Source organism: Salminus brasiliensis, chromosome 18 (assembly GCF_030463535.1).
Source record: "Salminus brasiliensis chromosome 18, fSalBra1.hap2, whole genome shotgun sequence".
NCBI classification, from domain to species: Eukaryota; Metazoa; Chordata; class Actinopteri; order Characiformes; family Bryconidae; genus Salminus; species Salminus brasiliensis.
The window spans coordinates 10,475,915-10,502,864 of record NC_132895.1 but is presented as its reverse complement, the minus strand read 5'-3'; the positions used below and the strand labels follow the sequence as shown (position 1 = coordinate 10,502,864).

At 41.8% G+C, this 26,950-nt stretch overlaps 1 protein-coding gene across 1 annotated transcript in view; it reads right to left on the bottom strand.

The window, feature by feature from the left end:
• sfswap (splicing factor SWAP) overlaps positions 1-26,606 on the bottom strand; it is a 125,048-nt gene extending 98,442 nt beyond the window's left edge. Inside the window, exons 1-7 of the mRNA XM_072661297.1 lie at positions 26,255-26,606; positions 21,433-21,596; positions 20,620-20,751; positions 18,945-19,024; positions 13,829-14,054; positions 12,859-12,977; positions 9,525-9,672 (exon numbers count right to left, since the gene is read on the bottom strand). Of these exons, the coding sequence (XP_072517398.1) occupies positions 9,525-9,672; positions 12,859-12,977; positions 13,829-14,054; positions 18,945-19,024; positions 20,620-20,751; positions 21,433-21,596; positions 26,255-26,433 (1,048 nt within the window). The 5' untranslated portion in view covers positions 26,434-26,606. The remainder of the gene's footprint in view (positions 1-9,524; positions 9,673-12,858; positions 12,978-13,828; positions 14,055-18,944; positions 19,025-20,619; positions 20,752-21,432; positions 21,597-26,254) is intronic.
• Positions 26,607-26,950: the final 344 nt, after the last annotated feature.

Sequence of the window (26,950 nt, the reverse complement as noted above, 5' to 3'; positions counted from 1 at the left end):
ATCCTTTAAAAAGTCTTAGAGAAAGATTTCAACTAGACAAGAAAATCCCTCAATAACGACCTACATAAATGCAGTCCTTCACTAAAGGTCCCTTAAAGGGCAGTTATACTTTTTATATAGAAGTTTTATAACTAAAATAAGTCAAGACAAAAACAGCTGTTGAGCTGCTCTGGTTGACGGTGCTCAGTGCCTTAGGCAGATCTCCACGCCATCAATAAGCCGTCTACGGTAAAGTATGGAATATTTTAGGACCTTTACTTAGGACACAACAGAGCATTAGAATCTCACATTAAACAAAACAGCTTCAACACGGTCATGTGTTAGTGCTCATACAAGCAGGCTAAGCTATGAGCTGAGCATTAAAATAATCGTATTTATAATATTTTCCTTCATCCCTTTTTAAAAGCATTTATCAACACAGATTTGCACAGCTTGCATGAGCATGCTAGGCCTGTATGGGGCAATAGTATTTTATAGAGAGACATCAAAACACCACAAAGTAGGAAGAAAACACAGAGGTTTAATCCCAAATGAACATTTATACATATATACAATATGGCTTACATCTATAAGCCATATTCTGAAATCTGCGTGTGCTATTTGTGTGTAGACGCTGTAGGTTGATGACTTCTGTAGTTCACTATATAGGGAAATAAGGAGGTATTTGAGATTGTCAGTATTTTCATAAAGCTCTGTTTCTCCCCACCCACACTACAACACAGCTTCGAAGATCTCCACCTTGGAGAGGATTCTTAAAAAACCTTAGTGCCCATAAAATGCATTTTAATGTGGACTGGAGGCCAAAAAGCAGACAAAACGGCAATAAATAAATAAATACATAAATTTCTGGATGTGTGTACAGGGCCTAAACTACTAATTACAGTCAGTCACTGATGCGTTTACTCCCATGGCCAATTCAGAGCAAGGTGCTTGTACACCTACTTTGTTTGGTCCATACCACAAGGGCAGGAGTATAAGGGGCCTGGAACCATGGTCCGACCAACAGAGGTGGTCTCGGTCCAGATGTTGTTTGCAGTGTAGAAACACTTTTTTTATGGGATGGTTCGAAGTCAGGACAATGTCTCCCAGTAAGCAAAAGAACCAGACAATAAGTGAACATGAGCGGCATGGGCATATGGACAGGGAAGGAGATGGAGATGGAGTACTTGGCTGAAATTTGGTCCAATGAACAAGTCAATGGTCAACTTGAAGAAAATGTATGAAAATGGAGCAAATCTACACAGTGCAACAAGAACATGGCCCTTGGTTTGGACCCTGGTCTAGACTTTGTGTTGAAACGTCCTTTAGACTGCACCTCTAAAGCAGCTGTGGTTTTCAGAGGACATGTTCCACTCAAAAGTGGTTATTCAAACTATTATTCAAGCTGTGTTACCAGCAAAGTCCTGCTCTGAATGACTCCCATTATAACCCACTGACTGTATTATGCAGAAAATGGTACATTCAGTGGAACTCTTCAAAATGAACACACAAGAACCCAAGTAATGCAAATTACAGCACAGTTAGTGCAGAACATTTAAGGCAATCATGTGAACCAGGGTTTCAAATTCAAATGTTTTGGATTATTTTCCAGCTCACTGCACAAACAATGCACATTTAAATGAACTGTAAGCACAAGACTGAGCCTGAAACATTCAAGACAACAGCAAAAAAAAAAAAAAAAAAGAAACTAACAAAAAACCCAACAAAACCACACTACCAACCCAGCAAACAATTAATTTTCAACGTCCCAGCAGTGGCAGTAATGATATCTCCACAGCATGCCTCTGTGCCAGAGCTTTTCTAACCCCGTGCCAGAGCCAGACCGCTAGTCTTCACCCGCGCTCATTCATGCCAGTTTAGCTTTCCGTTTGATTGCAGCCTCACTTCAAAGGCAGCTGTAACAGAGCAGCGCAAGTGGGAGGAAAGGAGCATCAGGGTCTGGACACGGCTGCATTTACCACGTCTGAACTCTGTGTGTGTGTGTGTGTGTGTGTGTGTGTGTTTACTGTAACTGAGCTCAGGGTAATGCTGGCAACTGTCTGTGAATTCTCTACACTAGTAAAAAGAACAGAAAAACAGATTTCAGGAACCAAAACTAAACAATATTATAAAATATGCACATGGTGAATGCTGCAAGCAGGCCTGTCACTATTTATTTTTTTATTTTGGGCTATAAATTGTTCCAGAAATAACTGCGACAAATTATATTGTGGTTTTAGGACCATTTTAGGTCACTGAATGACAAATTTAGCAGTACAATAATTATGCAATTATACAAAACAATAGTACAATAAAAAGTACAATATTAATAATGCAGTTATGGCAAATGATAATGAACTGACTGCAATAATGAAACTTTACTGAAATGATTAATAGTTCGGGAGATGCAGGTTCGTTTTTTTGACAGTGTTTAATGGCAGCACCTCTTCAGCTATATAGCAAGTTGCACTATCTGAGCTTGCATTATCCTGTAACTTCTATATTTCCACTGTCGAGCAAAGGCATCCATAATGGACAACTGACGAGAAGACCCCACTCCACCTGCGGCTTGCGTTTCCAGCTCAGAAAACATAGACACATCTTACCACTCTTTGTTGCCACAGCTGTTAAGCTGTCAACATACCAGCTTGTTCAAGTTCATGGGCGCTTCTCGCTCATTCAGCTTCAAACCGAAAATGTTCCCACACCCCAGCTGTGGACTTACTTGAGGCTAATGCGTGTTCTGCCCAAAGGCTGCACAATTCCAGCCAGAAAGTTTGAAAGAGTAACACATTTTCCGTGTTATTATTATATACGACTATGAGAAATTCCTAACAGTAGCTCAAAAGATATTTCCCACATATTTTATGATTCACACATTAGCTCCTGTGCACTGGGGGTGCCGATTTGCCAAATGCATTTAACCTATCTGCCAGAAGAATTGGGGGGGGGAAAGTGATGCTATAGACATCCAGCTCAAAGGAGGACAACCTTTTAGAGCAGTGGTGGCTCAGCGGTTAGAGATCTGGGCTATTGATGACAGGGTTGTGGGTTTGATAACCGGGCTCAGCAAGCTGCCACTGTTGGGCCCTTGAGCAAAGCCCTTCACCCTCCTTGCACTGGAGTTGGCTGCCCACCGCTCTGGGTGTGTGTTCACTACCACAGATGGGTCAAATGTAGAGGACACATTTCGCTGTACACCCTTACCTTTTACATTTTTACACTGTTAAGGAGCCTCTTAAAAAAAGAATAGATTGGATAGAAACTCCTGCAGAAACAATGAGAATTTCTAATTCTACTACGGTTAAATTTAGCATTTGGTTTAGATTAAGTTTAGGTCAGGTTAGATTAAGTTTAGGCTAGGTTTAGGTTAGAATTAGGTTGATAAGCTTAGGTTTAGGTTCAGGTAATAAAACTTCACTGGCTGCTTTCTAACATTCTTTGTTCAAAACATTTCATTTCTGTGTGTCTGGGTTGCATCAGTAATGCATGCATACGTACGACAGTCCACTTAGTACACGTTTGTACAAAACCTGAAATGGTCTTTTAGTCGCATACGTACAGATTCCTCTTAAGAGCAGGCTGCTCTGTGAGAATGGAGGTGTTGTTATTGACACATTTATCATAGTGCTCACTGCACGTAATTCCTACACAATATAAATCACTGTCCTATAGAGTGAAGCTATGCACACACACACAGGTCAGCAAAATCCAGAGTCCATGGCATTATATGATCAGTCGATAATGTAATTATCATGACAGACCCTCAAAATAAAAAGCTTGTATTTACAATAATGACTGAAAGTGATTGTGATGTCCAAATAAGTTTGTTAAACACCAGGTAAACACTACATACTATCCTGCAGATCACATTTACACAGAATGATCTCTGTAAAAAAAAAAACAAAGAGCATCACAGCAGTCGACTCCTGAGGGAAACAACTAGAAAAACTAACCTTGTACCTCCCAGGTAAAGCACAGTTACTGTACAACTGCTAATTGACTACTTTGCAACTGTAAAACTGCAAAATAGAGTCAACAGTTCCTAAACATCCCTTTTTCACATTTCTTTACAGAACTAAATGATTGCAGCAATGCTGGGAATGACTTAATTACTTCATGTCGTAAACACAAACATTAGCTGTACAGCCATTCAGACTGTTCATAAATAAAGCAGAGTGACTTCAGAGCAAAGATGAGACTCCAATAGACTCCCTGTAGCTCAAACCAGGCTGTTATGAACTATTTATGACTTATTTATTAAACAAACAGCCTATTCATGTATACATTCGATGGCAAACCCAGAACAGATCTGCTTGCAAGAGCTGAGAAAACAGTCAAAGGGAGGGGACAACGACGACCCTGTGATTCTGTGGCTGATGTGTGTAGATTTCGAAAGTCGCTAAGGATAAGAAACGTCTGCTAAATGAATACACAAACGCAAGAGGAGATATGAATGACTGATCTCAACAACAACACTGCTGAAGTGACCCAGTACCCCAGGCCTCTTATAACCCTTAGCATGGTACTTACAGTGAAAATTCATATCCTAACACCCCACACACACACACACACACCATACATCACATAGCTACAGCCTGAATTGAACCCTTTCTCTGTTGTGTAAGCATAAACGTAGGAGAACCGTGTGAGACCCAACTCCAGCTTTTGTGATGTGAGCAGCCACTGGCAGTTATGGATTTTATGTTATGTGGACTCGAAGAACAGAGATCAATCCATGAGAAAATGGTTTAGAGTTTAGAGCTGTTATCAAAATGTTAATACCGCAATATATCCTGGATAAGCTTGTGGCAACATGTGCCGAGATACAGCCATACTGAAGTGAACTGGTCAGAAAATTCAGAGTGGAGAGCACAGCTAGTTAGCTGGCACATGGGGCGTAGTCCTACACCCAGCTGAATCACTGAAGAAAGTGTTGACCTCTGGGTTTCACCCCTTCCACACGTTGCAGGCTCTGGGTGGTCATGAATCAGGTGCGTATCCTTTACTAAAAGTCATTAAAGCAACATTGTGTAGCCTTAATTACCTTACAGCTTCAAAATCATGCTGATGCTCCACTGACCTGTAATAGTGAGAATAGCATCTCTATGGTTGCAGCTCCAGCCTCAGCACACTGCGAACTGCACTGTGTGAACTTTGGTGAAGCGGGCAGGGCAGCACTGACGGGAATTTCTGTAATATCCTGTATTATCTACCACCTCAGTCCTCATGCTTCTTTCCCCTTCAGTGGCGGTTCTGTATCTCCCACAAATATCCAGAAATGCACACAAGCATATCTTTCTTAAGGGGTGGTTTAAAGTGTGACTTCCCCATTGTGGCTAAAGAACTACCAATTCTTGCATAATGCTGCTTTAAGGCTTGTGTCATCCTTTATCCCTCAATTTCATGGACACAGTTTAGTTCAGCATGTTGTCTCCAAGTTTGCAGAGCTGCTTTAGGACAGTGCTAAATACAGAGTGGATGGGCTTTCAGTGCTGCATGTGATCTGTGACTTGTGTTGGTAAGCGTTTTGTTGTTCACCATTGATTTTACACCCACAGACTCGCTCACACACACACCCCCTAAACTAACCTCTGCTCTGAGGAGCCCCCTCAGAGTGAACTACAACTGTTCTACAAAAATAATCACAGAGTAGCTTCTAAGCCACTTTTTCTTTTCTTTCTTTTTTTATACATTTGTCTGAGAGGTGTAAACAAAATTAAGGTGTAAAGGACTGGATCGGGCAGAAAGTGGGGAATTAGGAGTGAAGGATCAGTACTGTACACAAACCTTCAAGCTTTAAGGCCATAATATTAAAACCACTGATGTGAAAGGAAGTACCTGTTCATATTAGGCAGCAAGTGAACGGTCAGTTAGAGGTGATGTGTTGGAAGCAGGAAAAATGGGTAAGCATAAGAATCAGTCAGAGCATCTGTAAAACATAAGACGGGTCAGGCGGGTCTGTTCCTGGTATGCAGTGGTCAGTACCTACCAAAAGCAGTCCAGGGAATGACAACTGGTAAACTAGCGACAAGGTCATGGGCACCCGAGGCTCATTTATGTGAATGGGGAGCAAAAGCTGGTCGGGTCTGATCCCACAGAAGAGCTACAGCAGCAGAAGCCGCAGAAGAGCTGATCTGTCAGCATGAGGAGGACCCAAACAAAATTAGGCAGGTTGTTTCTTTTTTGGAACCAAAAACCAGTCTTCTATAGAATCGCTCACAGACCCTTTTATAGCCTTTACTTTTGACAGTGTAGAGCATTGCTTATAATGCTATGCATACCGTCTCATGAAGATGTGCCAATACCCAGCCCTACCAGAGTTGACTAGTTTTTAGTTTACTATTATAGCATAGCAGCAACAATCTAATCAATACTGCTTCATTGTAAAAGTCTTTGCATGCTCTCAGCAAAGAACAAGAAGAACAGATCATCAAGTGGGGTGCATCACATAGATTGTGGCTGAATTTCAAATCGACCCATAGCCCAGCGGGGAGTAGAAAAACTGAGCAGAATAACTGAGAACAACTGGGAGAATGGGCCATTTTGATTGGACTATTCTTCAGTTGATTACCTAGCCAGTTTACTTGCTGAGCTAGGGGTCAATTTGAGATTTAGCCTACATTGTTATTCTGGACGGCCTGAGTGGGTCGTTTTGAACAATGGCAATAGGTGAACAATGGCGCATGGGAGCAGGCGGGGGTGAAATAAAACCTGGGGGAAGAGGATTGGACAGGAACACAACCATCAGTAGCTTTGGGATGTCAAGTTGGGGAGAGATGACATCTACAGGCAGAGGACATCGCTTCTGTAGTAGAAGGGTATTTAATTTATTTCATACAGTTTTTACAGTATTTATTTATCCCATTATGGTGCGGCCTTCATTCCAACTCGGTCTGGTAAAGCTTTCTGTTTCTGTGATGGAAGCAAATCCATCAAATTGCCTTCCTATGACACCAAACAGGGCTGAGCTCATGGCATGTGCTGTTGGATTTGATGAGAGAGCTGTTTCAGAAGGATTAGCCAGGAGAGTACGGTAACGTGCCAGCACACACTCGAGGACACTGCGCAGAAACCTGTAGCAGGCTGAGACTGAACCACGCTCAATGGTAAAAACGAGCATGGCGTGTTTAATTAGGGGGAAAGATGAGTCCTCACCGTCTATACGAAAGCTAAGCTCATTGATGCCTAATGGAGCTGAAACCTGACAAACATAACTCTGTGCTGATGACTGCAGGTGAGTCAAACAGGGTCACTCGGAGGCAGGAGCTAAAAGAATAAGACTGGCTGAAGCTCTCCGAAGTCTCTCTCTGTTCTATAAACTGAAAACTGGGACATCAACTCTCAACGTACAAAGCACCCTGCAGAAGGTTATGTGGAAATAAATGGCCCATTTTATAATATCCAACAATTTATCATCGGAAAATAAAACGCCACGGCTCATTCGGCTGGGACTGCACCCTTGGCGGCGGCGCTCTCCAGCAGAGCAAAGGTCGCCTCTCCCGACTGTCTTCGCAATAAATAAATTGCATTAATAAAGAACTAAACGCACTGCGAACAACCCAACCCTGCCAAATGAAGGAGTGATTCTTCCTTAGCAGTGTGAAATGGCTAAAAGGCTGCATCTTGAAGTGGAGAGGTGCACGCCTTGGCGAGCCGAGTGGGTCTGTGGGGTGTGCAGAGTGGTGCGAAGGTGAATCACCGGTGACGAGCGGGGCATGCTGGGATGATGGGAGCGGCACGGATAGTTAAACGGATAGTTAAAGATGAACACAGGTCAGCTTTAGCTAAGGTCCTCTGCTTCTGGGGAGCTAGACAGGATCCAAACTGAGAGTGCCCTCCCACTGAACTGCTTCACGTGGTTTGGGCTCCTGTAAATTTCTCCTGACAGTCACTTAATTGAACATTACATGGGGTCTAGGGGTGTAAGGGTGTACAAACTAGCCACGGTTCGGTTCACACCGCAGCTTGGACCTTGCAGTACAGTTTTTTCTAAAATAATAGCGCAGTATACGGTAGTACCTTTCGCAAGTGTTGATGATAAAAACTCAGAGAGCGAAGTCCAGTGACTGGTATTAGGAGTAACAAAAGCGAAGGTTCTGTCGTGTTTGGATAGGCAGATGGCTATCTAGTCTTAGCCAAGTTAGCCAGCGGGGTAAACATCCTTTATGGCATTTAGCTGACACTCTTATCCAGAGTGACTTACAAGGTTACTCATAACCTTATACTGGCTGTGTGTTCCAGCTAACCTGTGGCTCAAATCACACATGCTTGGAGGATAAAGCCTCATACCTGAGAGCACACAGTTATTTGGCTGTGAACTAGATAGACACAGCGCAGAAATACCGTCCTCATTTTAAGAAATACTGCGGTATATGGTATTAATGTTAATTGATTGCGCTTAATATGATTAAAGACATGAATTACCGAGGTTTAAAAAAAACAAAAAAACAAAAACAAAAAAAAGTTGGCTGTGAAGCATGTTTCTTCCTGCCAAAAGCCAAAGTGGAGAGGGGGGGCAGGTGTTGGACCTGGACGACAGCACCTCACAAGAACTTTCAGATGTGCTACAATGGTTAAAAATTCTAAAAATGGATGCTGATCTTGTTACCCATGGCAACCCAATTTCAAGCCTTCTCGAATAAAACCACTTGGGCTAATAGAGAATAAGTGGTTAGTCTGAACTGCCTCTCTGAGCAAGCACTCATTTTCCAGTTCTGCTACAGAAGAGAATGCGAGGAATTACTCTTATTCTGTACAACCTGTAAAACACTAGCCATTAGACAAACTTACGGGAGCTGCAAAATTAAGATATTCAACCTCCGGGGACAAAGAACCAAGTATCCTGTAATTACACCAATTATTAGGAAATTGTGCTAATGACTGCAATATCAGCAGCACATTCATTTCAGCGCTGTGTTCGTTCTTCAGGAAGAACACCCCTGTGATGCAGGAAGTCTCATTTCAAGCGCTGTGGTTAAAAACTAAATTAAAGAACGGTCCCAAAGATTGAGGAGGGAACCCGAGGAAAGGTAGGGCTGAATCACATGGATGAGAAAAAGGTAGAACCTTAAGGGCAGCTCTCCAGTCTACCAGACATGGAGCTTAATTTAATGATTCATTCAGCTCAGGTTTTAAGTGACTGCCTAGCTTGAAAGTGCCATTCATTTCTGAGCAGGGTTTACATCACTGCCACTCTCTTCAAGGGTATCCTCAAGCATCATTCACAATCAGTCTGTCATTTATCAGATGGCTGAGAATTTGGCAGCAGAATGATGGGCTGTGTGAACAAAAGTTTGTTTAAAAGGAAATAAGGCTCCATTAATCTGGTATTTCCAGTGTTCTAAACCGAGGAAGCATATTGGATTAGATCATATTCTTTAATGATGCACTGCAACACCGCAATAAAAGGCACAGTGGGAAAACAGTGGGCTCCGCCGCCTACACTCTGATACAGCTATTCCGCCACAAAGGTTTTTATTAGATAATTTGTCAGTTTAAATATCTACCTGCTGCCTGCTGTGGGGATGAGAGGTTGTACTCACGATCGGTGGTGTAATCTGGTGGTGCGGGTTGCACCGGGGGTGCCAGCTCTTCCTCTGGCTTAACAGTCAATGCTATGGATCCGTTCTTCTCCTTGGCCTTGCGGACTAGCGCTGCCAAAGGGTGGTCTGGGTCCATGACCTGTAGGGGCTACAGAACAAAAAAGCTTTACTTTTCCACACCAGCACTGTATAACTTTATGTAACATGCAAAGCATATTTATAACTTTCAGCGCGTAGGCAGTCCTGGTGCATATTTTTATGCCATTTTAGCTCCAAACACATACCATATGTCCAAAGTGTCCAGACCCTCTGTGTTATTAGTGAACTCATCTACCTTAAGGTGCCCCAACTGCTGCTACAGCACACACTGCTCATATCATTTCCATACAAAAGCACTGGCAACAGAGTGAGATCTTCTTGAGCAGCTGTACACAAGTCTAAGGTCACCAAGCCCAATGCCAAGCATCAGCAAAAGGGCTATAAAGCCCCCAAGCACTGGGCTGTAGAGCAGAGGAACTACATTCTCTGGAGTACTGAAGCTTCATCCAATACCTTTGGAGTGCCATTTGAGATCCACAGCTAATCATCCAACATCGAAATCTGACCTCATCAGTGCTCTGGTGCCTGAAAACAATTAAATCCTCACAGCAAAGTTCAACAATGCCTCCCCAGAAGAGCAGAGGTGGTTACTGCAACAACTATTAATAGCCTTTAGTAAGAACGTTGAATGAGGTGATGTCTACAAACATTTATATGAAGAGGAGCTCTAAAGTCATAGAGGTAATTAAATGTGTGAGTTGCACAAAAATATGGATCTCTTGAGGGTCCTAATTGCAAACCTGTGGTCCAGGAGACCCAAAACAGGATTCTTACAAAAAATAAATAAATTAATTAAAGAATACAGCTCTCCTGAGAGTATCAATTGTCCAGGAGATCCAAGATCCAGGACATCCAATCACCCTTGAACCACGCTTGATTCTAACAAAAATATGAATCTCATGAGGGTCCCAAATGCAAGCCTGTGGTCCAAGAGATCCAAACCACCCTTGATTCCACCAAAAATACAGCTCTCCCAAAGGTCCCCAATTGCAAACCTGTGGTTCAGAAGACACAAACCACCATTGATTCAACTCTACTTCAGACCCTCTCAGCTCTTAGCCTGGTTAGCAGCATTCTGCAGTTGGCTTCAGACACTCTACCGTCTTATAAAGTGGAAAGCACACAAGCAATGGCCATTAATGGCTACACTGTGTAACAGATCACATTAATCAGTAGGGAAGGAAAAACTCATTTGTGAAATGTTTTTTGAAATAGTTGTCCGAAGTACCAACAGACTACTTTCAGAACAGTCTCCTCAAAACTACAGTTATGATAGGCTCTGCATTATTTGAACTGTAAAAGAAAGCCTCAAAGCTAGGATGAGCACTGAAGTCTTTTGTATTAGGATAAAAAATATCCAGCAGCATATTGACTTATTTAACGGCCTTTTATCTATTCATTTATTTATTTCATGGCACTCAAAACATACAGAATATTAAATCAAGAGGGCTTTAAAATGACTTATTTGCATCTATAACAAAATAAAACAAATCAAAAAAAGAAAGAATAAAGCACTTTGATGTAGGATGCTTTGATAGCAGGCCCATTTGTGTCAGGAAATATAACAACTTAACAGAAATTCTCTGTTCATTTCCCAAATATGTGTCTGGAATACTGGAACAGAGTCAGGAAAGCAATTAAAGAAATACTTAAAAGCCACATAAAAACAGAGGGCATCTAAAGGGCATCAAGTTTTTGTATACATGAGCAGAAGGCAAGCTTCCTGGACCAATGAATTATTTCAGCAGTCTATTGTCTACGGCCGGGTTGTTCAAGCCAGATCCCAGAAGCATGGTTCGTACTCTTGGGTGAATTCCCACTTCAGACACACCTGACTCAATTCATTAGTTAATTGCCAGGTTTAGAGGCTGAACAAGTGCCAAGTAAGGAAGGGAGGCATTGGGCCAGGGGTCAGATTCATGATCTGCTTAGCTTGAACATGCAACTGAAGATGGAAATACTATTTACTACTTCATAAAAGTGTCCTGTCATTTGGTAATCTGAGAGGGTATTGATTATGGTGCTGAATACCTGGAAACCTAAGGACAAATCCATGAACAGTGACCGAAGGGTCAGAATCAAATGTTTGAGGTCACATTCCTGACCGTTCTAAAAATGATCTTAAATGGTCTTAAAATACTGTTCTCACAGAGCATATATGAGTAATCGCACAGAAGATGTATTGGAGGTATTATCTAGAGAGATTATTAAAAAGCACTACATTTTAACCACACATTTTGGGCTAGTTTCAGAAAGGTTTTAAGAAACATTAAAGCTGGCAGTCATTTCGGCTGCCTGTTCAGTTGTAGCCTGGAAATATGCCAAAGTTGAACCTGAACTAATGTGGGCCAAGTTCAGTGTACTGCACGGTCACTGTATCACTTTAAATAGCATTTAAATAAACTGTATTTTTTTCTTTCCCCAAAATATTTAGGGGTGTGAACAAAAAGAACTCTTTGACCAGATTTAAACATGAGATTAAATATGAAAATTCAGGCAATGTGTCCATTCAGAAGGCTAATACATGTGCACCACCGTCTCATGTGTCTTCTATGCATTTTATTACACACATTTTAAGCAGATGTGAAATGGAAAAAGCTCCTTATCTGGGCAGTGAGTGTTTATTTGTATTTATGTATATACAAATTAATAATGAATAAATGCAATAAACATTCATTCTAAAAGCAGTCATTTTACATCCTGTTCATTAAAACATCTCCAAAGCTCCCCTCATAGGAGTCCAGTGTTATTTATTTATAGATATCATCCAACACCTAGTTTGGGAAATCAGAGCTGAATGATGATAAATCAGATGAGCTGATTATGGAATCATAACCAGAAATCTGAAACTAAACTCTCTCCACATGAGAAATTCCTTCTTTCCTTTTTACTGTTCTCATGTGATCTTGAGGGTTTTTTTTTTTTGTTTTGTTTTTTTACAAGCAAACTTTCTCTCTCTCATCGCTGAGATAAGTGGTTTTAAATAATGTGCTGAGGTGCCTAAAACTGCCCAGAACTGTAAATTATGCGTCAGCGATTAAAATCTTGCATCATATGCAGCCGCCTTATTGATTTTTAAATTGTCAAAAACATGTTCCCCTAACTCCCATGCTGTAGTTGACCATGTTCATGTAGTGGAAATTCTTAAAATTAAGGTCAAAGGATTTTCTGGCTAGCATATATGGACTCACGGACTCAGTCTGCAGACCCAGTTGTGCTCAGAACAGTCTATTACCTTGATTATCTCCTCCAGTCGAGAACTCTTCTTAGTTGCAAACAGACTGGGGTGAAGATAGCTGCCATCCCCATAATCATCATCGTCGTCGTCGTCATCTGAATTTCCAGATTTGGATTCTGCAGAACAACGAAAAGATCATTCCAGAACGTTCTTATCATGGGGAAAAATATAAAATATAGAAATAAATAACATTTATATATGCATATGTTTTTTATAAGTAAATAAAAACAAAAAAATAAAAAAGAGCAAGCAGTCATGTAGGACCCAAACTAGCACATGGCTAGATAATATGTATATATATTATAATTAATATAATTAATTATTCAATTAGCTCAACTGATGGTATCATAACTCCCAGTGACCGCTGAAAATATGTTTACCGTCTTTTTCTACTAATATTCAGATACTGGTATATATTTAGGTTAAAGAAGCTCATCTGCTTTACATTACAGAATTTTACTAAATGAGTCAATTTCCCTTTGTTGGCTGTTACAACAGCAAGCTCCCCCCCGCCCCCCCAGAGTCTGTTACAATTAACACTGCCTAAAGGCAAAGTCTGCACTCTCAGCTGGAGACAATTTTCATGTGTTAATTTGTAGCCAGAAATGCAGGGTGCTGATGTAGAAATAATAATCTTTCTTAAATACTTCATTTAATACTTAAACAGCAAATTCAAAATAAGTGCTCTATTATAAGGTCTCTATTGCGCAAAAACTTTGCATCTCCAAAACGGCAGAATTACAGGGGGAAAAAAACAAACATTTAAACTTTTAATGGAAGCCAACGTAAAAAGATTTGATTCCAAATCTGAATCTGGAGCATTTCTATTGGTCCATTCATCATGAAATTTGGACAGTGTAAATTTTGGACAGCTGCCAGATTTGAATTATGGCCAAAGCAGCGTGAGGATATGCATGATCAGTGTGGGCAGTTTTGTGTACACCAACTGATGTCTGGAGGAACTTGCCTTGTGCCTGGTCCTGCTTGCTGTCAGAGGCAGGTGTGTAGCGCCCCTCCTTCATGGCCCGAAGAATGTGCTTATAGTAGGGGTTCAAGTAATGGTCAAAGCGCAGGAAGTCGAACTGAGAGTTTCCGGCCTGCTTTGCCTTGAGTACAATCTCAAACTGGGCCCCTTGTTTGCACACGAAGTTGGCAGTCCGCTCGATGATGGCATGGGTCTTGATGGTCGCGGGCTGAAAGACAAGGTTGGAGCGAGGGATGAGATGAGATTTAATTAATGAACACGTTTCCCAGAGACTAAGGCATGGATTTCTCATTGCTGTACAGGAACGCTACAGGCAGCTGAGATTTGTGCGTACATTAACTTTCAAATTCATAAAAGTGCAATAAAAAATTCATGAGCCAAGGTCTGATGTATGATTCCCCTTATCTCGACTGATCAGACACCAACAGAAGATTACTTGCATGTGATGGATGCTTTATGAACTTAAGTAGAGACTTCATAAATTTCCCTGTGTAGGCACCGCCATGTCTAAAAGCACTTCTTTACAAACACTTCATAAAGCACATGAAAGAATTACTACAAGTGTCAGAATTGGTGCAGATTTTAAATGACAAATCCTTGACTTATTCAATGTGGGCAAGAGCGATGGCGCTAAAATCATCTCCAGAATTGAAGCAGGAAAATAAAACTAAAATTTATCAAAAGGCTGCACTTTAACTCCACAGCGTCCAGTTAAACAGCGACGACTTATTGCGTTCAAAGCCTTGGCGGCCGAGAGTGCCACATTCTTCTCAGCAGCAACCTTGCAATTATGAAGATAAACAACCCAACGCTCGTCCTGAAGTCCTCATGCAGAGAGAGAAAACATCCTTCCCCGGCATCTCTCTTCTCTTCCCTTCCCTTTTGTTGTGCAGGCAGGCTGTGAAGCCCAGCGCAAAATAAAGAGGGTAAAGAGAGCAGCTGCAGATTAATAATTCAGCAGAGACGTTCAAAGAACCTCACCAGCTTAAAACTAATTGGGTGTTTCAAGCGGGAGCGATTGAAGGTTTCACTGATGCGCCCATCAAAATCCCATTAGATGAGAGCTGGATAAAAATGTGCAGGTATGGCTGGAAGCAAAGGTCCTGGTGATTCCATGGGATCGGCGTGAGCAGACGTGAGGTACAAGAGTGGGGTGATCAGAACATCTGGCCTTCAGAAAGAGACATTAGGAGCGCATCAACGTCCACCCTCACGTAGAGGTCGTACACACACACTGCTGGTGAACCTTAGAGCTTGTCTCTCTTTCCCAAATGATGAACATACAGAGATGAAAGCAACTCTGCTCTGTGTCGGCTGCTTACAGATGAGAGGGGAGAGGCTCTGAGGGATTGTAGTGGAAAGGCAGACGGGCTCATAATCCCCTCCTTGGTTAGCAAGTACACTTGGAGGTCAAAAACAAACATTGACCTTCAAACCTTCAGCAAAGTAGCTCACTTCTTGACAATCCACCTTCAGTTTTGGCTAGCCTTGAGCTCTGTACCAGTTTACCCAAAACTGGAGGCTACAATGACTTCAGTTGTGAGGCTAAACCAAGGTGGTGAGCTTAAACCATAGGATAGAACTGGAGATATGGAAAACATATCATCATAGAGAAATCTGCAAAGCTTTAGCTACAGCTGGATGAATAGAGAAATACATAAAAGAAAGCATTTATGAAATTATGACGGAGTAGCTTTTTTTGGGGGGGGGGGGCGGGGGCTCTGAACAGATGAGATGGAGAACTGTGTATATAATGTAGTGCCAATTTGCCTGTAAACCCTCAAATTCTTATTGATGACACATCATAACATATAGCCTGCAGCAAAGCAGCCCGCCATAACTGGTGCTTTCCCAAACATCATGAAGGATGTGCAGAGCTGCCTTATGGTGCTTTATATTACCGTTCACTTTACTGGAGGAAAGCAGAAGCTCGTTTCATGAGGATTCCTTACTACACCGACCAGAAAGTTGATGATCCTGTTTATTAAGTTGGGTTAACATGCACTGGGGTAAAAATCAGTCTGGGCTACAGGTAGAGGCTACAGGCTGGGCAATTACACAAAAAAAATGAAATTGAAAAAATTAAACCTGTAATCAACATAATCTTTGATTTTTAACTATTTTCTCCAATGTGTGTTTATGCACTGTCCCCTTAAAAACACACTACCATGTGTGTAGTCATATAGTCACATCAATTGGAAGCAACAGGGAGGAAAGAACTCAAACACCTTTCCAACTGAGCAGCTTTTATAATCGTTCATTAATCATAATCGAGGTAAAACGTTCAATTAATCGTGACACTGGTTTGGGGTCTTATGGCCCAGCACTGAACTGTGTAGTTGGGAATGACTTAGGGAGGTGATCATCCAACATTCTGACCTCACTAACACTCTGGTCACTGAATGCAATCAAATCCTCACAGGAATGCTTCAAAATCTAGTAGAAAGCCTACCCTGGACAGTACAGACAGTTACTCCAAAATCTGGATAAACTCCTTTTTAGTATCCTTGATTTCAGGAAACAAAGAATAAGCAGGTGTCCCAATACTTTTATAGTGTATAGTGTCCATACAAGGCATCTTGATATGACTATATACAGTGTGTATATATATATATATATATATATATATATATATATATATATATTCATTCTTTTTTTTTTTTTAGATAGAAAAATCCACAAAATTATATTAACATGTAAAACTTTCACAGGTTGTAAATAATCAATATGCAGCTGTGAAAGTTTTAAGCTGTATATATAATGATTATATATAATAAGTGTTGCTGATCATTCGAAATTAACAAAGAATGGAGCTACAGAAATTAAGTTTTAATAAATGTAACATGAAAGAGAGTGCCTATATAAATCACTCATTAATCGCAACCGATTAAATTAATCATGATATTGATTTGAGGGCATTTTGCCCAGTGCTGGCTACAGGGGTATAAAACCCCCCAGCATTGAGCTGCAGAGCAGAGGAACTGTGTTCTCTGAAATGATGGTGCTCCATCCTGTACTTTTAGGATGGGTTGGGGAGGTGATCATTCAACATACTGACCTCATTAATGCTCTGGTCTGGTCTTTAATGACTACAAGTAGAGGTTGATCATTCAGAATTCATTCAGAATGGAGCTATAGGGCATCAGAAATTATGTTCTAATAAATGTAAGATCCAGAAAGCCTTGTATTTTCATATTTGAAGTGATGGCAGTCATCTCAGTGCATTATCTATTATGTAATAACTAGCTAGTTATTTCCAAAAAATCATAAAAGCATTCAAATGCCACTAAGTGTCCATAATACACAATTTAGATTTCTTTACCGTTTAAGTTATGATTGCATATGAATTCAAACAAAAGAATGAATAATGATTTCTGACTTTTGATTGGTAGAGCACTCTTTGCAGTATAGGGACCCCAAATATAAGAAGCTTTGTACTGATCTTAAGCAGAGGTCAGCTTTTATAAACTGACATGACCTCTGGTACAAAGTGGGGGGAGGGAAACACCTTTTACCGCAGTGGACTTATGTAACACCAGCTCACCCACACTGAAAAGCTGTATACAGATCATTACTGCCATCCTATGCATCAGTGAAATATCTGCTTCCACCCAGAGCGTGCATTAATTAGGAATGTTGAACCATGTTCAGATAATAAGAAATAATAAATGAACTCACTCACTGTCGCATTTAGCTCCTCATTTCTTGTCCTTAACAGCCATTTATTTTCTGATTTAGTTACATTATTTACTTACTAACTCCTGAAGCACCAATTAAATGACAGAGCTATAAGGGCTATAACCTAAAAATATGAGGCTGTTAGAACACCATAAAGGCAGTATTTTAACCGGCTAATGTAATTACACTGGAACGATACAATTTGGGCAATGGTTTCATTAAGGGGATGCATAGAGGAGGCATACTGATGTAGGAATATACATTCTGAAAAAAATCTACTTGCATCACAGATGGGATGATATGGCAAAATAATGTTTATCATGGTCTTTTTTTATTATTTCTTAGGGTTTTACAGAATATCATAGTATTTTCTTTTCCATGACTGGGACTTTCTATAGGTTTGCACCTTATTTTTGTGTCAAGAATACATATTGTATACAAGAGTCTATGTAAATGAACATGAGAACATATATAAGCTTGCTTAGCCAATATATAAAGAATCAGTCTGCATGAAACAGCTGCAGACTGTAAACAATGTTTACTGTGTAAACTGCATCACAGCAAAAACAGAAATTCTAACTATAAAGGTTAACAGTGGCTTATTTACCACAAATTACCACAAGAGGAGAGAGAAAGACGCGAGCAGAGAAGAGAGAGATGTTAGAATAGCTCTGTTTATGTTTGGTGTAGCTTCACTGTCTCTCAGAGCTGCTGGTTAACAACCTCTCCAACAACCTCAGCGTGTGTGCACTCGCTGGTGCTAGCCAACTCGTTAGGTATAAGTTAGGGCTGAGTGTGTGGGCTGAGTAATGCGTTCAAAATACGCAGCTCTAAACATTTGTTGTAGGCCATGGTACTTCAGGATGCAAGAAACAGACTGTCAGGTGAATTTTAAATGGTATGTGCAGTCACACCGCCCAGCACTACTTTTAACCAATATTTCAAACTGATATTTGAAGAAAGTTAAAATAGCAGGATTTTTAAGCCATGCAGGACTACTGCTCAAATATCAAATATTATTATTTTATTTATATATAAAATTTTCATAATATTATTATTACATTTGAACGTGAACCTCTCTAGAAATACATTTTACCTTTTATCTTTAAAATGGCAACTTTCCATGACGAGGAAAAACCTTCTAAACATTCAATGGAAGATTTCATTCAAAGTAATTTTGTAGCTTTTCTATTGGTCCATTCATCATGAAATTTCATCATTTTTCAACTGCCTGATTAAATTGTGTCAAAAACTTAAAAACAGCAAAACGTAGATAAGGTTTCTGGGTGATTCCACTGAAACGGTCTATGAATTTTTTCTAATTCTCCAACTAAATTTATTAGAGATCAGCCCAAAATTTCTATTTCAGTACATCCCCAGGTAACACATTCTTTTTAATGATTCTTATTTTGGGCCTTACCAGTTCCACATCAGGGGGTATCACCAAGCCAGGGGGCGCAACAAACGGCTCTTCACAGTCTTCCTCTTGAGGGTCAGGCTCTGAAAGTTTGAGAGGTTGAGAGAAAGTGAGAGACTGTGAGACCAGAGCGAGTACAAGAAGAGCAAGAGACCATGAAGCTCAACCGCTCTGTGACAAGAACCTTTAACTACGCTTAAAGTAGCAGAACCACTTTAAGTTACACTTTTAGTTACTCAGTCTTTTTGAGACGCCTCGGGCCCCCATCAGCTCTGTTTACTGAGGATACCCCCGTCTACCCCCATCTACCCCCCTCCGCCTGAGATAACAAGCGGACAGGTCATCTGGAAATGAAATGAAAATTTTATGCAGCGTTCACTGTAGGGGAGCTGGAGATGCAGGCACGTGGCTGGCACATTAGTTCCAAACCTGTCGACTTTTCGCCAAGTGCATCCATTGCTCCCGTACCTTGTTATGGGCTAATGGAGCTCTGTTTGAGCTGATTAAATCAGAGAATTACAAAGTGCCTGAGGTGCGTCCTAGCCTCGGTTCCCAAAACATCTAACTACTTGCACCTTGCTGGTTCCCCTGTCTATCAAATCGACTCGCTTCTCTCGCCAACTCGCCACGAGAGACCGAAACAAAGTAGGCTAACGCTGAGAATGTTACAATATAATACAAAATCTGCAGAAAGATGGTGACATTAGATGACCCAACAACAGAGCCATCTGCTGAGGGACGCTTGTGTGTTGGCTGCACGATGAGTCACTCCTGCCAGCTCTTTTATCAATTATTTAAGATCGCAGAAAGGCAGTCCGTTCTGCTGTTGCCAATTCTGGCAGATAACAAGAACAGCTCCATCTAGAATGGCCCTGATACAGGTAAGAGCTGCAAGCATTGCCAATATTTGAGTCATTTGCAGATGAACAGGCTTGTCCTCAAACATTCGCCAAGCACGGTCAGCCTCTCTCCTGGGAAGAGAAAGCCCGTCCGTAGCTGACCTCTCCATAATTGGTCTATAAAGAACACTACAAAACAGCAACCCCCTTTTCCAAAGTCCAAGTACCACAAAAAAAGCAGAGTTAAGCTAAATCTGGCAGTGCCAGTGGGACCTGAAACAGAGACAGCATTTACACTTACAATGTTGGAAGCAGCATTGGAAGCACAAAGTGAGTAATAAGCCCATGTGTTGTGAAAATCCAAAAGTGAGGACAGGTGCTTATGAATAATCATGAAACCGTGAGGCTATTTCTATTTGTCTCAGAACCTAATTGCTATCAATATGTTTGGAATTTCCACTTGGATACTGTAGTAAAATGGGTGGAGGGCAAGTGCTATGAGGCAAATATCCCCAGACTTTACTATTTATTCAGTAAGCAAACCCTGAACGTGCTCTGACTCTTTATTAGTTGAGTGCTGGGCTGCACTGGTGACCAACGGGTTCACATATGCCACCAAAAACCTCTGCAGACTTTTTTAGCCTTCAAAACACCACCTTTGTTTATGTGTATAGGGAAAGGCATGAATATCAAAACCTTTGGAGTTACCTATGTGGATTTGTCTGTAAGGTATGGCTTGCTCTAGTGTTCAAGAAATGCCTAGAGGCTCCTTTTCCGCTTGTCTGAGAAACTTCCTTAAGAAGAGTTCTAAAAGAGCCTGTGTGCTTCTGTTTGCCCACCGTTCTCTTTGCTGGCATCTTCCTCTTCAGTAGGCTGTGAGGGGTCGTAGTAGTCGGCGCTGTAGCGGAAAGCCACTGCATTGTAGGAACCTTCATCAGCCAAAGCCTCACTTAGTCTCTTGTATTCTTCTTCTGCACAGGCAAACAAAACAAGAATACAAGGAAAAATTACACTAAAGGGTTAATGCCATTATTTTAAAAATCTCTCATTATTTTAAAGATACTTTAAAGTTTCTAAACAAACATATATGGAACTTTAGGTGCAAAAGCAGTCCTTTCTGAATTACAATCTTTAGCGATTTCACAAGAACCAACTGGTTTACATATTGTTGCCTTGCAAAATCCTCACAGTTTCACTTTGACAACGTGAATCTAGCATTTATTGCGTCAAGATTTATTGACAAATTAACCAATAGAAAAGCTTCAAAATGACCTGCTGAAAACTTTCCACTTAAAGTAAAGAAGGGTTTCTCCCTCTCCTGTAAAGAAGCCATACTGGAGATGAAGTTTTTGTATGAGAGTGACATTATACATTTGACTATTAAACCTACAGCAGCGAACCCATTCACACTGAAGTCATAAGAAGAGTATGACTCTTCTATAACTAAGCAATAATTAAGTACAACTTTACCCCCCCCCCCCCCAAAAAAAAACAGACCATAACCACACACCACTGAAACCTCATTAACAGACCAAGACAACAAAATGCAGAATAGGGGGCTCTTTTGGGAACGAGCAATTACTAAGCTACGATTAGTATTCACGTTCACTAATTAGCCTACAGGGTAGCCATGTTTTGCCTAGACTCTGTACCTTGTCTGGCCTCCTCTTCCAGCAGGTCAGTGTGCAGGGCCAGGTATCTCTCCTCATCACACAGAGCCTCTATCCTGGCCTCCTCTTCAGACAGCTGGTAGCTCTGGTTCCACGAGCCTGCGTCGTACTCCGAAAGGTCATGTAAATGACCGCGGCCATCGTACCTGAGAAACGAATAACTGGATTAGACAGGAAAACAACCGAGGGATACACAGAACACATACTCACCGCACTGGGAACCCTAAAGGTAAAGTCTTTCTTTGTTTCCTTGTCTCTCTCTCTCTCTCTCTTTTTTTAAGAAAAACTATTTCTCTTACAAGCTTTTCAAGATGAAGTGCATGAACTGCACATTCCCTGGGAGGCAAAAGAAACAGACAGCCTTACTGCAACACTCGAGGTATTTACGGCAAGAAATGTCATTTTTCTTTCTATAAGCTCACTACATGACTTGGTAACATTCTTCACTAAGCCTTTAGAAAGCTGCACCAGTCAAACAAACAGAAAAGAATGAAACAGAAAATAAGACAACTTTCCTCTTACCTTACACGGTTCAAAACAACAGCCTTTACCCATGTCACACAACTGAGACTCTGAGACAACCTACTTCTTTATTTTATTTTTTTTTATTATTTTTTTAACATAAACTGTAAAATGGTACATCCACACAAGCCCGAGCACATAAATACCTATCCGCAAGAACCCATACGGAGGATTTTTTCCTGCGCTCGCTCCTCTATTCCACTTCTCAGTTCCAGTTTCTTCGTCAAAAGAGAGAAGTGGGCGTTGAGTTGGCAATCGGGGGCCTGGCAGGACCCCTTAGCCTTAATTGCTGAGAAAATAAGGTCTGGGTTATGTGATAGAGAGACACACACATACACATTGGAAACAGGAAACAGATCCATGCATATTAAGGTGGCTCATTGCGACCGTTGAGAGTTGAGCATTTCGTTTCAACTCCCACATGGTGTTTAGCAACTTTCAATACATTCATGGATATTTAATCTAGCTATGCAATTTTGACGCTCAACTGAAAGAGAAAGAAAGAAAGAAAGAAAGAAAGACAGAAAAGAACACCGCTTGGTGCAGCCCTAGGGTGGGCACTGTCCACTTGGAAAAGCTCCACATCCTGGAAGAAAAGCATGTTAGACTGCAGAGCAGAAGAACATAAGAGCACAAGCACATGCAGCGTCTTCAGAAAAAAACGTCAAGTATGGCAAATCATTTCACAAGAACCACCTTAATTCACAGACTGGTCAAATAGTTGCGGTTTTTACAAGCGGGATCTGCTGTGGCTCACACCTCAGCTTACAGAAGACACCACAACTCAGAGGTAGGGTTGTGGTCTGGAGCTCAAGTGTGCCATCTCCAAAGCAAACTCCACCTGTGGCATGATGCACAGACCTCCCCGTTCAGGGCAGACCTCTGTTCTGAGACGCAACAGTCAAGGTTGTGCTGTACCTTTGTGCATCTTTTAATAGAGCAGTTACCCGACCTCCTTGTGTAAACTGTGATTGCCCTTGTCTTACCATGATTAAAAGCTACAGTAATACTGTGGATGGTCAGTGATATCAGAATCCTATCAGTACTGACAGATGGGGGTGGGGGGGGGGGGGGGTGCAGATTTGACTGATTTAGCTGATAATTGAGTTTGGCACTACTGGCTTATCCAGGGCAGTATTAGTTTTGGGGGTCTCTTCTTGGTTAAGTGTAGAGTAGGTCTTGTTCAGGTGAAGAACTGAACTGTCAGGTGGAGTTTAACAGTGCTGTCCACAACTCCAGAATTCTGTACTACACTGTACTGCATTCTGCCACTGTCAGATCAAAAGCTTGCATCTCCAAAAAGGTACTTTAATTGACATTATTGTAACATGATTTAAATTAGAGCTGGGCAATATGATATTTTAGATCCTGATCATTTTTTTTTTATTATTTTGATAGACAAAATGCTTTTCTAAGCATGTCAAGGATATCATTAGTGACTAAAGAACGCTGATCAGCTGCAGGACTTCATTACAGTGCAATTAGACAGGTTTAATTAGATGAAGATCACTGTGTTCAGTACAGAAGAGGATGATGTATTTGTCTCTACTGATGTATTTAGTAATGTGATTACATGTGAAAATGTAATGAAATTTTCATTTTACCATATCACCCAGCCCTAATTTAAATCTACAATCATTCGTGCTGTTCGTCGCTCATGCAAAAACCCTGTTAAAATTTTTTTTTTTTTTTTTTTCCACTAATTACGAAGGTTTCGCACAATGTAGAGAACAACTGCCACGTTCAAACAATGTCAAAAAAGTGGAAAACCAGATTTTTGCACGACTCCAAAAACACAAAAACAATAACGAATAAAATGCAAAAACTGAGATGCAACTGTTTCTCTGCAATGCTAATCTAGATGGATGTGATCCATAAATATGTACAAATACATGCAATATTAGTGAACCCCTACGTACTACTGAGTCCAGGATTTGAACGCTATACGAACTAAAACTCCTGATACAATACGAACGCAGTACAACCCCAGAACCCACCAGTGGATCCAGGGTTTATTACCCACTTCTTCAACTATAAACATAGTAAGCTGGTTGAGTTGTAGTTACTGTAGCTACAAAACAATAAGCCTTGAGGTGTAATAAGGGCCTGAGAGGAGGAAGAGGGGGCTTAGGAATAAGTGCGCTTGTTCACATTGTAGCCCCTGTAGCTATGGGATAACAAGCCATTGTGGTGTAATATAGCTGTGGTCATACTGATGAGGTGTAAAATAGGTTATTATAGAGGTCCTGTGCAGCACCACAAGCCTGGCATAGCGGTCCTAACAGTATCATAAGGAGGCCTGGAGGAGGGGGGGCTTAGGAATAAAGGAGCTTGCCTGCATTGTAGTCCTTGTAGCTATGAAATAATACACCTTGTGGTGTAACAGGGTACTATAGAGGTACTATGCAGCACCACAAGCCTGCCATAGCTGGCCTAACAGTATCATAAGGAGGCCTGGAGGAGGAGGGGGCTTAGGAATAAGTGAGCTTGCCTGCATTGTAGTCCTTGTAGCTATGAAATAATACACCTTGTGGTGTAACAGGGTACTATAGAGGTACTATGCAGCACCACAAGCATGCCATAGCGGTCCTAACAGTATCATAAGGAGGCCTGGAGGAGGGGGGCTTAAGAATAAGTGAGCTTGCCTGCATTGTAGTCCTTGTAGCTATGAAATAATACACCTTATGGTGTAACAGGGTACTATGGAGGTCCTGTGCAGCACCACAAGCCTGCCATAGCGGTCCTAACAGTATCATAAGGAGGCCTGGAGGAGGGGGGCTTAGGAATAAGTGAGCTTGCCTGCATTGTAGTCCTTGTAGCTATGAAATAATACACCTTGTGGTGTAACAGGGTACTATGGAGGTACTATGCAGCACCACAAGCATGCCATAGCTGGCCTAACAGTATCAGAAGGAGGCCTGGAGGAGGGGGGCTTAGGAATAAGTGAGCTTGCCTGCATTGTAGTCCTTGTAGCTATGAAATAATACACCTTGTGGTGTAACAGGGTACTATAGAGGTACTATGCAGCACCACAAGCATGCCATAGCGGTCCTAACAGTATCAGAAGGAGGCCTGGAGGAGGAGGGGGCTTAGGAATAAGTGAGCTTGCCTGCATCATAGTCCTTGTAGCTATGAAATAATACACCTTGTGGTGTAACAGGGTACTATAGAGGTACTATGCAGCACCACAAGCCTGCCATAGCTGGCCTAACAGTATCATAAGGAGGCCTGGAGGAGGAGGGGGCTTAGGAATAAGTGAGTTTGCCTGCATTGTAGTCCTTGTAGCAATGGAATAATACACCTTATGGTCTAACAGGGTACTATGGAGGTCCTGTGCAGCACCACAAGCCTGCCATAGCGGTCCTAACAGTATCATAAGGAGGCCTGGAGGAGGGGGGCTTAAGAATAAAGGAGCTTGCCTGCATTGTAGTCCTTGTAGCTATGAAATAATACACCTTGTGGTGTAACAGGGTACTATGGAGGTCCTGTGCAGCACCACAAGCCTGCCATAGCGGTCCTAACAGTATCATAAGGAGGCCTGGAGGAGGGGGGGCTTAGGAATAAGTGAGTTTGCCTGCATTGTAGTCCTTGTAGCAATGAAATAATACACCTTGTGGTCTAACAGGGTACTATGGAGGTCCTGTGCAGCACCACAAGCCTGCCATAGCGGTCCTAACAGTATCATAAGGAGGCCTGGAGGAGGGGGGCTTAGGAATAAGTGAGCTTGCCTGCATCGTAGTCCTTGTAGCAATGGAATAATACACCTTATGGTCTAACAGGGTACTATGGAGGTCCTGTGCAGCACCACAAGCCTGCCATAGCGGTCCTAACAGTATCATAAGGAGGCCTGGAGGAGGGGGGCTTAGGAATAAGTGAGCTTGCCTGCATCGTAGTCCTTGTAGCTATGAAATAATACACCTTATGGTCTAACAGGGTACTATGGAGGTCCTGTGCAGAAGCAGAAGGAGCCCTGAAAGGAGGGAAGGTCTCTGCATCTGTGCATCATCACAACCTAGCTAACAAAAGTCTGTAGTCTAGGTTCTCCGTTGCAGCACCTCGTCCTCGATTTTTAAAAACACAACAGCCAAGCCAGGTTAAGTCTCGTTTGCCACGAGTCAGTGTTTTATTCCTCAATCTCTGCAAACACATTTGGACCAGGGCCTCGTCCTGCTCCTGCTGCTGCTGCTGCTGCAAAACAACAAAGCTCCAAACGAGTCTTTGGGAAGACATTTTTAAAAAGTTGGTTACACTATGATTTTCCTTTCGGGTGTGTTCAACCGACCTATCGATCAGAAGGCTCTTGTCCCCCATCCACGGGATGAGGTGTGCGCCGTGCTCATGCTCGCTCGCCCGCTCGTCGTCGCGGAACAGTTTACACGCGTAGCCGAACACGAGCAGCTCTGCGCGGGGGCCGCTCTCCGCTCCGCTCCGCTCCTTCTGACTCGCCCCTCTCCGGTACATTCCCCACGCAGGAGACCCGGCCGGGCAGCTTGCTTTGCGACGAAACCGAAAAAGAGGATATCCTCGTTGCTGTTGTTTTAAACAAACGGCGAAAACAGAGAGACACACACACACACTCCAGCTACATGTACCAAAACACTCCAGCAACCAACATGTCCGCCCCGGTAGAGCCACGCTGGGGTCGCCTGTCGTAGATTCGCTACACAGTCTTTCTGCGACTGACTTCATATCGAGTCACTATATAAATTTTAAAAAGAGGCAGCATCACACACTGCACTGTTTAGATCGGTCTACGATACGACCTGGTTGCTGTTGCTGTTGCGTGTTATTTTAGCAGCTTGTAAAAGCAGTGCGAAATAGTGCACTCGAGGGCAAGGCGAAAGTGCGAGCCGGAAACTGAAGAGGCACTTTTTCTGTTGTGGTTTTGTAAGGGTGCTTTTACTTTCTACCCTTTACTGCAAAACTGCTGAACACACTCAAATGTGTTAATGTTTCATTATTAATTATATAAAAAATT